Source organism: Heterodontus francisci, chromosome 19, assembly GCF_036365525.1.
Source record: "Heterodontus francisci isolate sHetFra1 chromosome 19, sHetFra1.hap1, whole genome shotgun sequence".
NCBI classification, from domain to species: Eukaryota; Metazoa; Chordata; class Chondrichthyes; order Heterodontiformes; family Heterodontidae; genus Heterodontus; species Heterodontus francisci.
The window spans coordinates 29,101,515-29,114,313 of NC_090389.1; the positions used below are offsets into that span (position 1 = coordinate 29,101,515).

General features: G+C 42.4%; 1 protein-coding gene across 1 annotated transcript in view; it reads right to left on the reverse strand.

Annotated features, from left to right (window-relative positions):
* LOC137380010 (protein bassoon-like) overlaps positions 1-12,799 on the reverse strand; it is a 464,497-nt gene that overhangs the window by 377,770 nt on the left and 73,928 nt on the right. The window contains exon 3 of the mRNA XM_068051484.1: positions 5,974-6,852. Coding sequence (XP_067907585.1) covers positions 5,974-6,852 — 879 coding nt within the window. The remainder of the gene's footprint in view (positions 1-5,973; positions 6,853-12,799) is intronic.

A 12,799-nucleotide genomic window follows, 5' to 3' on the forward strand; every position in this document is an offset into this window, starting at 1 on the left:
GTAGGAAATCAAGTTATGAGGAAGGCACAAAGTGAGTGGACAAAAATTTGACAGATGGAGTATAATGTGAGAAAATGTGAGGTGGTCCATTTTGGCAGGAAGAATAGACAAGCAGAACATTATTTACGTTGGGAGAGACTGCAAAATGCTGCAGTACAGAGGGATCTGGGTATCCTTGTACACGAACCACAAAAAGTTAGCATGCAGGTAGAGAAAGTAATTAGGAAGGCAAATGGAATATTAGCATTTATTGCAAGGGATATGGAGTATAAAAGTAGGCAAGTCTTGCTACAACTGTGCAGGGCATTGGTGAGACCGCACTTACAGTACTGCGTAAATTTTGGTCCCCTTAAGAAGCAACTTACTTGCATTGGAAGCAGTTCAGAGAACATTCACTAGGTTGATTCCTTGGATGAAGTATTGTCTTATGAGGAAAGACTGAGTAGGTTGGACCTATGCTCATTGGAGTTTAGAAGAATGAGAGGTGATTTTATTGAAACATAAAAGATTCTGAGGGGGCTTGACAGGGTTGAGGATGTTTCCTCTCACAGGGAAATTTAGAATTAGGGGGCACAGTTTCAAAATAAAGATCTCCCATTTAAGACAGCGATGAGAAGGATTTTCTCTCAGAAGGTCGTTAATCTTTGGAATTCTCTTCCCCAGAGAGCAATTGAGGCTGAATTATTGAATATATTCAAGGCTTAGTTAGGCAGATTTTTGATCTACAAGGGAGTCAAGGGTTATGGGGGGGGGGGGGGGCAGGCAGGAAAGTGAAGTTAAGGCCACAGTCAGATCAGCCATGACCTTATTGAATGGCAGAGCAGGCTCAGGGGCTAAATGGCCTACTCCTGCTACTATTACTTATGATCATATGATCTTACAACAGCATGCAAACATTGTGTTGCCTGCTCATTTACATGATTGCAGCACGCAGCCAGGGTTAAATGCGCTGTTGAATGGCTGTGCTCTGAGCATGGTGTGCAAAATCATGAGGCCAGCACCAGTTAATATCTGAGCTACAAGCAAGTTAGTGTAGGGTTAGAGAGATGAATGCGTGACTCAAAGACTGGGGTAGGAGAAATGGGTTTCGATTCATGGGGCACTGGCAGTAGCACAGGGGAAAGTGGGAGTTGTACCTGAACTGTGCTGTGAACAGTGTTCTGGACAGTTGTATAACTAAGGCTGTAGAGCGGGCTTTAAACTAAATAGTGAGGGGGAAGGATTCATGTGAGACAAGATGTAGTAAATCAAAGGGAAATGAGGTAATAGAGCAGGGCAGCGATTTGGGTAATGATAACCAGAGTGTGGCAGAAGGGACAGAGCTTACAAACTCAAGAGTGCACCAGCAGTTAAGGCCAGAGATTGCATAATGGTAAAAAGACAGAGTTAAAGGCTCTGTATCTGAATGCGCACAACATTCGTAACAAAATGGATGATTTGTTAGCATAGATAGAAAACATGGTTGCAAGGTGACCAAGGCTGGGGCCTCAATATTGAAGGGTATTTGATATTTTGGAAAGACAGAAAGCTAGGAAAAGGTGGTGGAGTCGCTCTGTTAATTAAGGTTGTCATTAGTACAGTTACAAGAGATGACCTTAGCTCGAAAGAGCAGGATGTAAAATCAGTTTGGGTAGAGATAAGAAACAGGAAAGGGGAGAGGTCATTGTGGGAGTAGTTTATAGGCTCGCCAACAGTTGCTACACGGTAGGACAGTATTCAGGAAGAAATACATAGGGCATGCAAGAAAGGTACCACAATAGTCATGGATGATTTTAATCCACATGTAGATTGGGTGAATCAGAATGGCAAAAGGTAGCCTGGAAGATGAGTTAATAGAGTGCATTCAGGACAATTTCTTAGAGTAGTACATTCTACAGCCAACCAGAGAGCAGGCTATTTTAGACCTGGTAATATGGAATGAGACAGGATTAATTAATAACCTCATGGTAAAGAGCCTCTACGTGACAGAGAATTTCACAGTCAGTCTGAAGGGGAGATGTGTGGGTCTCAGACTAGTGTTTTAAACCTAAGTAAAGATAATTACAAGGGTATGAAGGCAATGCTAGCTAAAGTGAGCTGGTAAACTAGGTTAAAAGGTAGGATAGTCAAGATGCGGTGGCAGACCTTTAAGGAGATATTTAATAACTCAAAGATATACATTAGTGAGAAAGAAAGATTCTTTGAGAAGGATGCATCATCTGTGGCTAAATAAGGAAATTAAAGTTAGTATCAAATTGAAAGAAACACTGTACAAATCTGCAAAGATTAATGGTAGGTCAGAAGATTGGACAGATTTTAAGAACCAGCAAAGAATAACGAAAAAAAATTAAGGGGGAGAAAGTACAGTATGAGAGAAAACTAGTTAGTAATATAAAAACAAATACTAAGAGTTTCTACAAGTATTTAAATAGGAAAAGAGTAACTAAAGCTAGTGTTGGCCCTCTCGGGAGTGAGTCTGGGGAATTGACAATGGCAGAGGTATTGAACAGGGTATTTTCTGTCTGTTTTCACTGTGGTAGACTTAGAAAACTTCCAAAAGATGCTTGAAAATCAAGAGGTGAAAGGGAGGGAGGGACCCAAAACAATCACCATCACCAGGGAAAAGGTGCTGGGAAAACTATTAGACTGAAAGGCTGACAAGTCCCCAGAACCAGATGGCATGCATCATAGGGTCTTAAAAGAAGTGGCTGTAGAGAGAGTAGAGGCTTTGAATATAATCTTCCAAAATTCTTTAGATTCCTGCAGATTGGAAAGTAGCAAATGTAACACTTTTATTCAAGAAAGGAGGGAGATAGGAAGCAGGAAACTATAGGCCACTTAGCCCAACATTGGTCATAGGGAAATTGCTAGAATCCATTGTTCAGGAGGTTTTAGCAAAATACTTAGAAAATCATAATGGATCGGACAGAGTCAACATGGTTTTGTAAAAGGGTAATCGTGTTTGAAAAATGTATTACAGTTCTTCGAGGAAGTAACAAACAAGGTGGATAAAAGAGGACCTGTAGATATGATGTACTTAGATTTCCAAAAGGCATTTGATAAGCTGCCACATCCAAGGTTACTACACAAGATAAGATCGCATGGTGTAGGGGGTAACATATTAACATGGATGAAGAACTGGTTAGCCAACAAGAAGCAGAGAGTAGTGATAAATGGGTCTTTTCGGGTTGGCAAGCTGTACCTAGTGGCATGCCACAGGGATCAGTGCTGGGGCTTCAACTATTTACAATCTACATGACTTGGATGAAGGGACCAAAAGTATGGTAGCTAAGTTTGCCGATAATACCAAGATAGGAAGGAAAGGAAGCTGTCAAGAGGATATAAAGAGTCTACAAAGGGATATAGATAGGTTAAGTGAGTGGGCAAAAATTTAGCAGATGGAGTATAATGTGGAAAATGCGAACTTTGAAAATGCCCACTTTGAGAGGAAGAATAGAAAAGCTGTATACTATTTAAATGGAGCGCGATTATAGAACTTGGTGGTACAGAGGGATCTGGGTATCCTGGTACATGAATCACAAGTAGCAAGTATGCAGGTACAGCAAGTGATTGGGAAGGCAAATGCAATGTTGGCATTTATTGCAAGGGAAATAGAGTATAAAAGTAAGGAAGTTTTACTGCAGCCATACAGGATCTTGGTGAGAACACATCTGGATTACTGTGTACAGTTTTGGTCTCCTTATTTGAAAAAGGATATAATTGCATTGGAGCAGTTCACAGAAGGTTCACATATGGGTGGAGATCAGAAATAAAAAAGGGACCTCCTTAATGTAACGGAGATATCGCACACACGGATCGGGATTTTATCTGGGCAACGGAGTCTCTACCACCAGCTAAAGGGCCGAGAGTACCATGTTGTCTCCGCTGGGGAAGGCCTGCCAAATCAAGTGCCAATTCAGCACATAAGTGCTCAGCAGCGGGCCTTCCTCGGGATCAAGGGCCCCAATGACAGAAGTCCCACCTGCTGACAGCAGTAGCCACTCAGAGGCTGGCACCTCTAAAGCAGCAGCATCACCATGGAGATGGTGGCTGTTGCTGGTACAGCACCCACCCAAGGCCTAGGAGCAACGTTGGACCCAGTCCACATGTAGGTCAGGGTGGGAGGTCCTGTGGGGCAGGGGTCGTAGGAAAGGGAGGTATAGTGGGGATCCGCAGCAAGGGCAGGGGGTGGCTCTCAGCGGGCACCCCCTTCCCAATGCCAGGTCCCTCATTCAGGCACTGGGTGCCTTTTAACAAGGGACCCTAATCACCTGCACCCCCACCCCGGTAAGCAACCCGCATGGGTTTGCTTGGTATGCTCCCTGATCAGCAACAGGCCCACCCGCCCCTGGGCTAATTCTGGTGGAGGCAGGTTGAGGCCTTTAATTGGGCATTAATTGTTCATTTAAGGTCCTCAATTGGCCACCCCACCCCCAGATTTAATTTGGGTGGACTGGAAGGTGGTGGGGTCTCCCTGCCACCATCTCGCCAGATTATATGCTCTTCTCGCCTCCAAAGGTGCCATTGGGTGGGGAGGGGGTTGGGGGGAGCATTAAATTTCCCGACTGCTCTGGCTTAGGTGGAGGTAGGAGATTTGCTCCCTGAAGACACTGTGAATATGGTTTCATGCCGAGAGCCCTTCTCCCCCTCCTTCTGCATCGAGCAGCTTGCCCTCCTCAGTGTTATTTCTGCTCATTCTCCCTGTCACGTTGCATGCCAAGGGGGTTAGAAACTACAGCATCCACGACTGGAAGAAAGTGGTCTCAGCAGAACCCGAACCCTTGAAGTGATATATATGTCCTTCATGGAGGTGTGGAGGTGTCATGCCACTTCCTGCAGACTTCTTCGACTTTAGGTAGCAGTACAAACCTCCAAGCACTTCTAACTCAGCAACAGCTAGTAGAAATCAATGAGCAACTAACCTGAAAATGGTTGATGATCCCTTTTATTAGCACTGTTGGGGCTCCTTTCTGCTGCTTAATGCATGTAGAGCTGTGAGAGGCTAAGAAAGGGCACTAGCTGGGGCACAGAGGTTGAAAATAGCACCGCTAGTGTCAAATCATTCTGATCTACCAATGCTGCATACTTCCAACATATGTTCTCAGCTCCTGCACAACACAAAATGGTATCAGATGCTTCCCGTGCTGCCCAGACAATTTTGGACCCAAAATGGCACCTATTTCGCCCAAAATACGGGCGCTACGCAACTGAATTTGGCAGCCACCATGTCTTGTGGCATTTCTGTAATTACCTTCTGAACTAATATGCTGCTCCAATTTATATCTGATTATACTTCAATAAATCAATGATTGCAATAGAGCATTACTGTTTACTTGAATTCTGAGCAGGGTATACTTAGTCATCCTTAAACAGACACCAATTTGCAACCTCAGAATATTTTCAGGATATGGACTAACCATATACAATATACATACAGGTAGCCAAACAACCTTTATTCTTCTCACTAGCAGTCAGCTGTAATTTTTAACAAATGTACATCGTGGTTTAATATCATATATATACAGCTTTTGAAAAGTATTTATATAATTTTCTGGCACAAAGCTCTGTAGTTGCCCTACCAACATCCTGATCTGACCAATAAATATACTGAATGCCAAGATCGCTCAGAGAAGGCCAAGTTACCAAACATCTCCATCATGCATCAAAAACATCATGTCATATAATTTTGGTTACCAGTTCTGTTATCTTACCCTTTTACCCAACACGCACACATATTTTTGCTCAACTTTAGAAACATCTGAAATCTATTATCTCAATTTTAGCAGTCTCCATTAGGACACCTGAAATCACTGCAGTCTACCTTCAACAGGTCATCAATAACTCCTTAAATTGTCAGCAATTTAGAAGATTTCAGCACCAAAACTATTTGGGAGCATCTTTCTAATTGTAAACATTTCATTTCTAGCCAGTTGAGATCTGTAACAACATAGAACAGCATGTTATGATATTTATAACCCTTTGAATTAGTCCTACCTCTACCAGATGTGGAGTTGGATTGAAGCCACACATGTTGCACACTTGGACTTTGCATTCAGTGCAGTTGTTAAAATTGGGAGACTGACTTGATCCCACATTCAGTTCTGTTTTACATAGAGGGCACAATACTTTGGGTTTGGTCACTTCTTTCTGTTGAATGACTGGCTCTGGTTTTCCTTGTTTAAATGTAGAGACACCTTCAGTTTTAACTTGCATTCTGGCTGTTGAACCCTGCAATTTCGAGCTCATTTCTGTGCTTTGATCACTGAAAACTATTTTTGGAGCCTGTTTAGCTGCAGACCCTTTAGCAGGTGATTGCTGACTTTGTGATGTCTGTTCTGGCTGAGTGGAAATAAGGCTGGTGGCCTGGTTTAAAAGGGAAGTTCCAAACCCGAAGAGTTTACCAGTAATGCCCTCCTGCTCTTGGGACATATTGGAGGGATGTGCTGGTGCTCTTGCCGGTGAACCATCTGCTGTCCGCCTTTGTTCTGCAGGGGAAGGCCGAGTTTGCTGGCTCTGACCAATAGGCCTGGTTGCCTCAGATTGGGCAACCGGCTGCAGTTGGGAAACCGGGTGCGGTTGGGATTGATTAGCTGTTGGCCCCTGCTGCTCACGTTGACTGGGTTGCACCTTGATCTCGGGTTTATTTTGTGCACCAGATGGCACTTTAGGAAGCTCCCTTTTCACTGGTGTAGTCCTGCCCTGTTGGGGGACAGGATCTGCTTGAGGCTGTTGCTGCGGTTTTGCTTGCGTTTCTGTTTGGGCCTGGTGTGATGGGGAGTGTAGCTGCTGCTGACTTTTGGAGCGTGGTGCAGTAGTCATGTCCATTCCCAGAGCTCTCTGCATCTGACAGTTTAAGCACAACCATTCTTCTACCTACAAAATAAAAGAAAAAGAATATTGTTACATCATCTGAAATTAGAGTAGCCAAACATTTTTTGTAATCTCAAATCATAATGCATCACATTACTGATTACCACAAAAAATTACTCTACTTAAACTGTCCGTTGAATTTTTGTCCTCAAAATGTAGGATGCTGGTGCTACAAAATGGAACATTTCCTTTTCTTTTGCCCAAACGTCAGCATCAGGCACTTACTCCTCCAAACTAGATATAACAAGTTAGTCAAAATAACAAACACCTTACAGTGAGCTATCAATCATTGCCTTGATCAACACATTTGTTTAGCCAGTTTTGGTCTCCAGAAAAAGAAGTGCCCTGCAAAATTTATATGATGAGTTTATACACCAGTGATGCAAGAATGTATTGATATCACACAATGCATCTGCAAACAAAAATGTTTTCCAAAATTGCATATGAAGACAATGCCCTTTAATCCAAGCATGCAATGTAACATTTCTGTTTTACAGAGCTTTAAATAAACACTGAATTATCATTCAGCCATCCACAGTTCACTTGATTGCATTAGGCTGAAAGTCATTTCAATTAATTCCGTTGGAACCAGTAACGAGAATAGTCATCCATCCCATCAGTCTGTGGTGGATTTGAACCTAGGTATAGAAATGAAAGGACAGGGTTCCAACCCAGTATGCCAACCAATTCATTACCGATCATTTCAACATAAACAAACAGCTGGCTCTGAATGGGGGGTGGGGGTGGAATGGAGAGACTGGCAAGTATGTTGTTTGTGAAAGCAGTCCTTTCATCGCTGAAACTTAGATTCAAAGCAGCTCAAGAAAGTATCTTTCCAGTAACCAAAGATACCAAGTGATAAGTACAGTCTAAACCAATTTTCCAGTAGATGGACAGTTTACACACAACCTCCAGAATAACACACAGCATTATTTGACTTTGATCTACTAGCCATCTGTTATGTTACATCTGATCTGAAAATCAGTGATAACATTACTGTGCAAAGAAAGAAGGACAAACTTCCTCTCCAGATAACCTCACCCCTCAGTTTTGATGAAAGCTGGTGTTTACAGCACAAGGTATGAAAATAGTTCTGAAAATACCTGGAAAAGTAAAAGGAGGTTCATTAAGCATTAAAAGCCTGTTAAAAGAAATGAAATGAATAATAAGCTCCAATTTTAATTCATTGTAAAAACTAACCACAAAATATCATTCACTAACAAAAAATGTGAAGGAGGAAAGGACTTTATTAAATAATTAGGAAGAAGTGGTTATAAGGCAAAAGAACATAACTGTACTTAATGAAAAATGGAACCCAAAAGTCAAAACTCATCAGCAACTGATCCTATGCTTATTTGTATATGAAAGACAAATCACCCCCTCCCCTCCCAATCAAAAAGTAAGAGAGTTGGGGCCGGGGGTTCAATTGGCTAAAATGTGCAAACTGACCCCAGCCTGCCACGCACACTACTACATTAGGTTTAACAGCAGTGGGTTTGGGGCCATCGATTAGCCCACTATGGAGAGGCAGGTCAGTGACAATATTTAAATAAGGTTGTGCTCCTCAGATTTTGTGAGCTATCTGCATTTAATGGCTGCAGGCCAGGACTTAGGGAACACCAGCAGCTGAAGAAAGGTGAGGACTGCCAGGTGCTGCAGGTTAAGTGCTCTTCCAGCATTACTTGTGGGGCAGAAGTAGCAGTGCTTCCTCCTCGACCTGTCAAGCAAACCTTCTGCCTCAATTTCCACCTTCCCCCAATTTGCAATCTCACCCTCACTCCCTCCTCGCTGAGACGACCCACCAACCCCCAATCTTCTGATTGCTGGCAACCATCCCAAGTGACCACGGAATGCGGCCTTATACTGAAGGCCCTCCCACATAACAGCCGGCTACCGGGTGGGAACAAAACTAAAAAATTCTAATGGCGTTCTGTCATCAAATTCATCAGGATCTCTGCATTTCCAGTATTTCCAGGTTGCCCAATCGTGGACATAGACCCCTGCTCCCTCCCCGCCTCCCCATAAATATAATGGCCTAAATCTCAAAAGGCATTAATTCACACCAACTTTTAACATTCCACACAGTATATACAAGAAATACTTGCCCATTTGTAGCTCTCAGAAATATCTTCAAGCACTTTCCACTCAAACCTGCTTTGAGGTGTCTAACCATTTGATAGCCATTTTGCATGCAACAAGACGCAAACAGCAATGTGATTAATGACCAATTTGGTTGAGGGAGGAATGTTAGCCATCACACTGGAAAACTCCCTGTTCTTTGAATTGCAACTTACACGTGAGTCACTTGAAAAACCAAGTGATCAAGAAAAACAGTGTACCATCTCATCCAAAGATCACTTCCTCCAATGAAGCTTCAGCCAACATATATATTTACCTGTAATGATAGCTAAGAGCCATCATTCTCAAAAGACAGTCAATTGCCAAAACATTCTTCATATTTTCTTCTCACTCAGTGAGGCCCTTTGTACATAAAAGGAAACATACCCATTTATTGTAACTCTTAGAATGTTTTTGGCTTTTGTAGTACAAAGAAGTGTGAAGTGGTAGATTTTGGTAGGAAGAACGTGGAGCGGCAGTACAAAATAAAGGACATAATTCTAAAACGGGTGAAGGAGCAGAGGAATCTGATGGTATATGTGCATAAATCGTTGAAGGTGGCAGGACAGATTGAGAAAGTGATTAATAAGGCATGTGGGATCTTGGCCTTCATAAATAGAGGCATAGAGAACAAAAGCAAGGAAGTTGTGGTGAACCTTCATAGAACACTGGGTTGGCCTCACTGGAGTACTGTGCCTACTTCTGGGCACCACACTTTAGGAAGGATGTGAAGGCATTAAAGAAGGTGCAAAATAGATTTAGGAGAATGATTCCAAGGATTGAGGACTTTAGTTGTGTGGATAGATTGGAGAAGCTGGAGCTGTTCTCCTTAGATGGGAGAAGGTTGAGATTTAATAGAGGTGTTCAAAAATCATGATGAGTCTAGACAGAGTATATAGGGAGAAACCACCCTTATTGGCAGAAGGGTCGAGAACCAGAGGACACTGATTTAAGGTGAATGGCAAAAGAACCAAAGGCAAAATGAGGAAAATCCTTTTTACGCAACATGTAGTCAGAATCTGGAATGCACTGCCTGAGAGTGTGTTGGAGACGGATTCAATCATGACTTTCAAAAGAAATTGGATAATTTGCTGAAGAGAAAAAAAATTGCAGGGGTATTGGGAAAGGGCAGGGGCTTAGTACTAGTGGAGTTACTCTTACAGGTGGCCAGCAAAGACACAAAAGACTAAATAGTCCCCTTCTCTGATGTAACCACTCTATGATTCTATTCTAAGAATAAGCATTTTTTTCCAATCCTCAACACAGACATTTTAGAGCCAGCTGTCACAATACGCTGTCCCATGCCACTCCTATGATTATTCTTGCCTCATTAAACACGTTTAAAAGCAAAAATTAAAAAATTCTGGAGAAAAAAATCAGGACAGGATCCACATAAATGCAAGTATGAAAAAATATAGTAGAAAAAGCTGGAGACCCGATGCAATTATTTTTACAGATGTTTCAGAAGAAGTACTGTGAATCTGTTTAACAACCAGCAAATGGCCAGCATCAATCAGTCCAAATTATCGCAATTATAGTCCAAATTGCTGCAGCAAGTAATTTAGGGAACACAGTTTATTTGCTTGCTAATCACAATTATTGGCTCTGCTACAGGATTAAAAACCACAGTGCTTGTGTGCAAGGTCTAGTCAGCAGATGGAAAGCCCCAAACTGAAGTGTGAACTCATTGCTCTTTTTTCAAATAGCATGAAAAAGGATGGCAAATGTTGGAAATCTGAAATAGAAACAGAAAGTACAGCAAATATACAACAGGTCTCTCAGAATCAGTATCTGGATGAAAAAACAATGGCTCTGATCCTATTTATAACTGAAACATTAATATTAACCAACATTAATCTGAAAAAATTAATGTTTTGAGTATAAACATAATCAGAAACATTGTTTTTGCCTTCATGTGCTGATAGAAAATCCTGCAAGTCTGCTTTTATGCTTTAGTGAGGCTGTTCAAATACTGACGACTATAATATTCTTTCAGGGCACAATTTAGGAACTACTTGAATTTCAATTCAACAGTTTGACTCTGTCTCAAGCCTTTTGACCATATTAAAATCCAGCATAAAATCCAAATATGTGTATAATTCATTAAAGTAGAGACTGTCGATGTTAATTTACATAGATGCAAGATAAGTTACTTAAACCTTTTTGCACTCCATTTGCATACATTCAGCATATACAAAGGATGGGATAAAAAGTGTCCAGCACTGGTGCCAATTCAATTTAAAATAATTGTCATGCTCACGGGAAGTGCAGCGATGGAAATACAAAGATAAACTGAAGAGTTATAAAAAAAATCAAGTTAAAATGACTGGTACACTTGCCTTCAACACGATTGAGGACAAAGTCACATAACATACCTTCCCCTGCAATTAAATATACATCCATGTCTGCTAGAACTGAAACTCATTAAACCATCTGCATTGAAGTTAAACAGCTCATCACACATGAATGAGAGCTATCCACAAGTCTTTTTCTTTCTTCTTTCTTTTGGGCCTCCTTATCTCGAGAGACAATGGATATGCGCCTGGAGGTGGTCAGTGGTTTGTGGAGCAGCGCCTGGAGTGGCTATAAAGGCCAATTCTGGAGTGACAGGCTCTTCCACAGGTGCTGCAGAGAAATTTGTTTGTTGGGGCTGTTGCACAGTTGGCTCTCCCCTTGCGCCTCTGTCTTTTTTCCTGCCAACTACTAAGTCTCTTCGACTCGCCACAATTTAGCCCTGTCTTTATGGCTGCCCGCCAGCTCTGGCGAATGCTGGCAACTGACTCCCACGACTTGTGATCAATGTCACACGATTTCATGTCGCGTTTGCAGACGTCTTTATAGCGGAGACATGGACGGCCGGTGGGTCTGATACCAGTGAGCTAAAACACAAGTGATCCACAAGTGAGCTAAAACAAAGGCATCAGCAGATGCTCTGTCTCCAGCTATAAACTCTACAATGAGGTGTGAGCATTCCTCAACTTAGAACATAGAACATAGAACAGTACAGCACAGTACAGGCCCTTCGGCCCACGATGTTGTGCCGAACCTTTAAACTACTCTAAGATCAAACTAACTACCTACCCTTCATTCTACTATCATCCATGTACCTATCCAAGAGTCGCTTAAATGCCCCTAATGTATCTGCTTCTACTACCACCGCTGGCAGCGCATTCCACGCACCCACCACTCTCTGTGTAAAGAACCTACCTCTGACATCTCCCCGAAACCTTCTTCCAATCACCTTAAAATTATGCCCCCTGGTGATAGCCCTTTCCACCCTGGGAAAAGGTCTCTGACTATCCACTCTATCTATGCCTCTCATCATCTTGTACCCCTCTATCAAGTCACCTCTCATCCTTCTTCGCTCCAATGAGAAAAGCCCTAGCTCCCTCAATCTCTCTTCGTAGGACATGCCCTCCAGTCCAGGCAGCATCCTGGTAAATCTCCTCTGCACCCTCTCTAAAGCTTCCACATCCTTCCTATAATGAGGCGACCAGAACTGAACACAATATTCCAAGCGTGGTCGAACCAGGGCCTTATAGAGCTGCAGCGTAACCTTGCGGCTCTTAAACTCAATCCCCCTGTTAATGAAAGCCAACACACCATACGCCTTCTTAACAACCCTATCAACTTGGGTGGCAACTTTGAGCGATCTATGGACATGGACCCCAAGATCCCTCTGTTCCTCCACACGACCAAGAATCTTGTCTTTAAGCCTGTATTCCGCATTCAAATTCGACCTTCCAAAATGAATCACTTCACACTTTTCCATGTTGAACTCCATCTGCCACTTCTCAGCCCAGCTCTGCATCCTGTCAATGTCCCGTTGCAA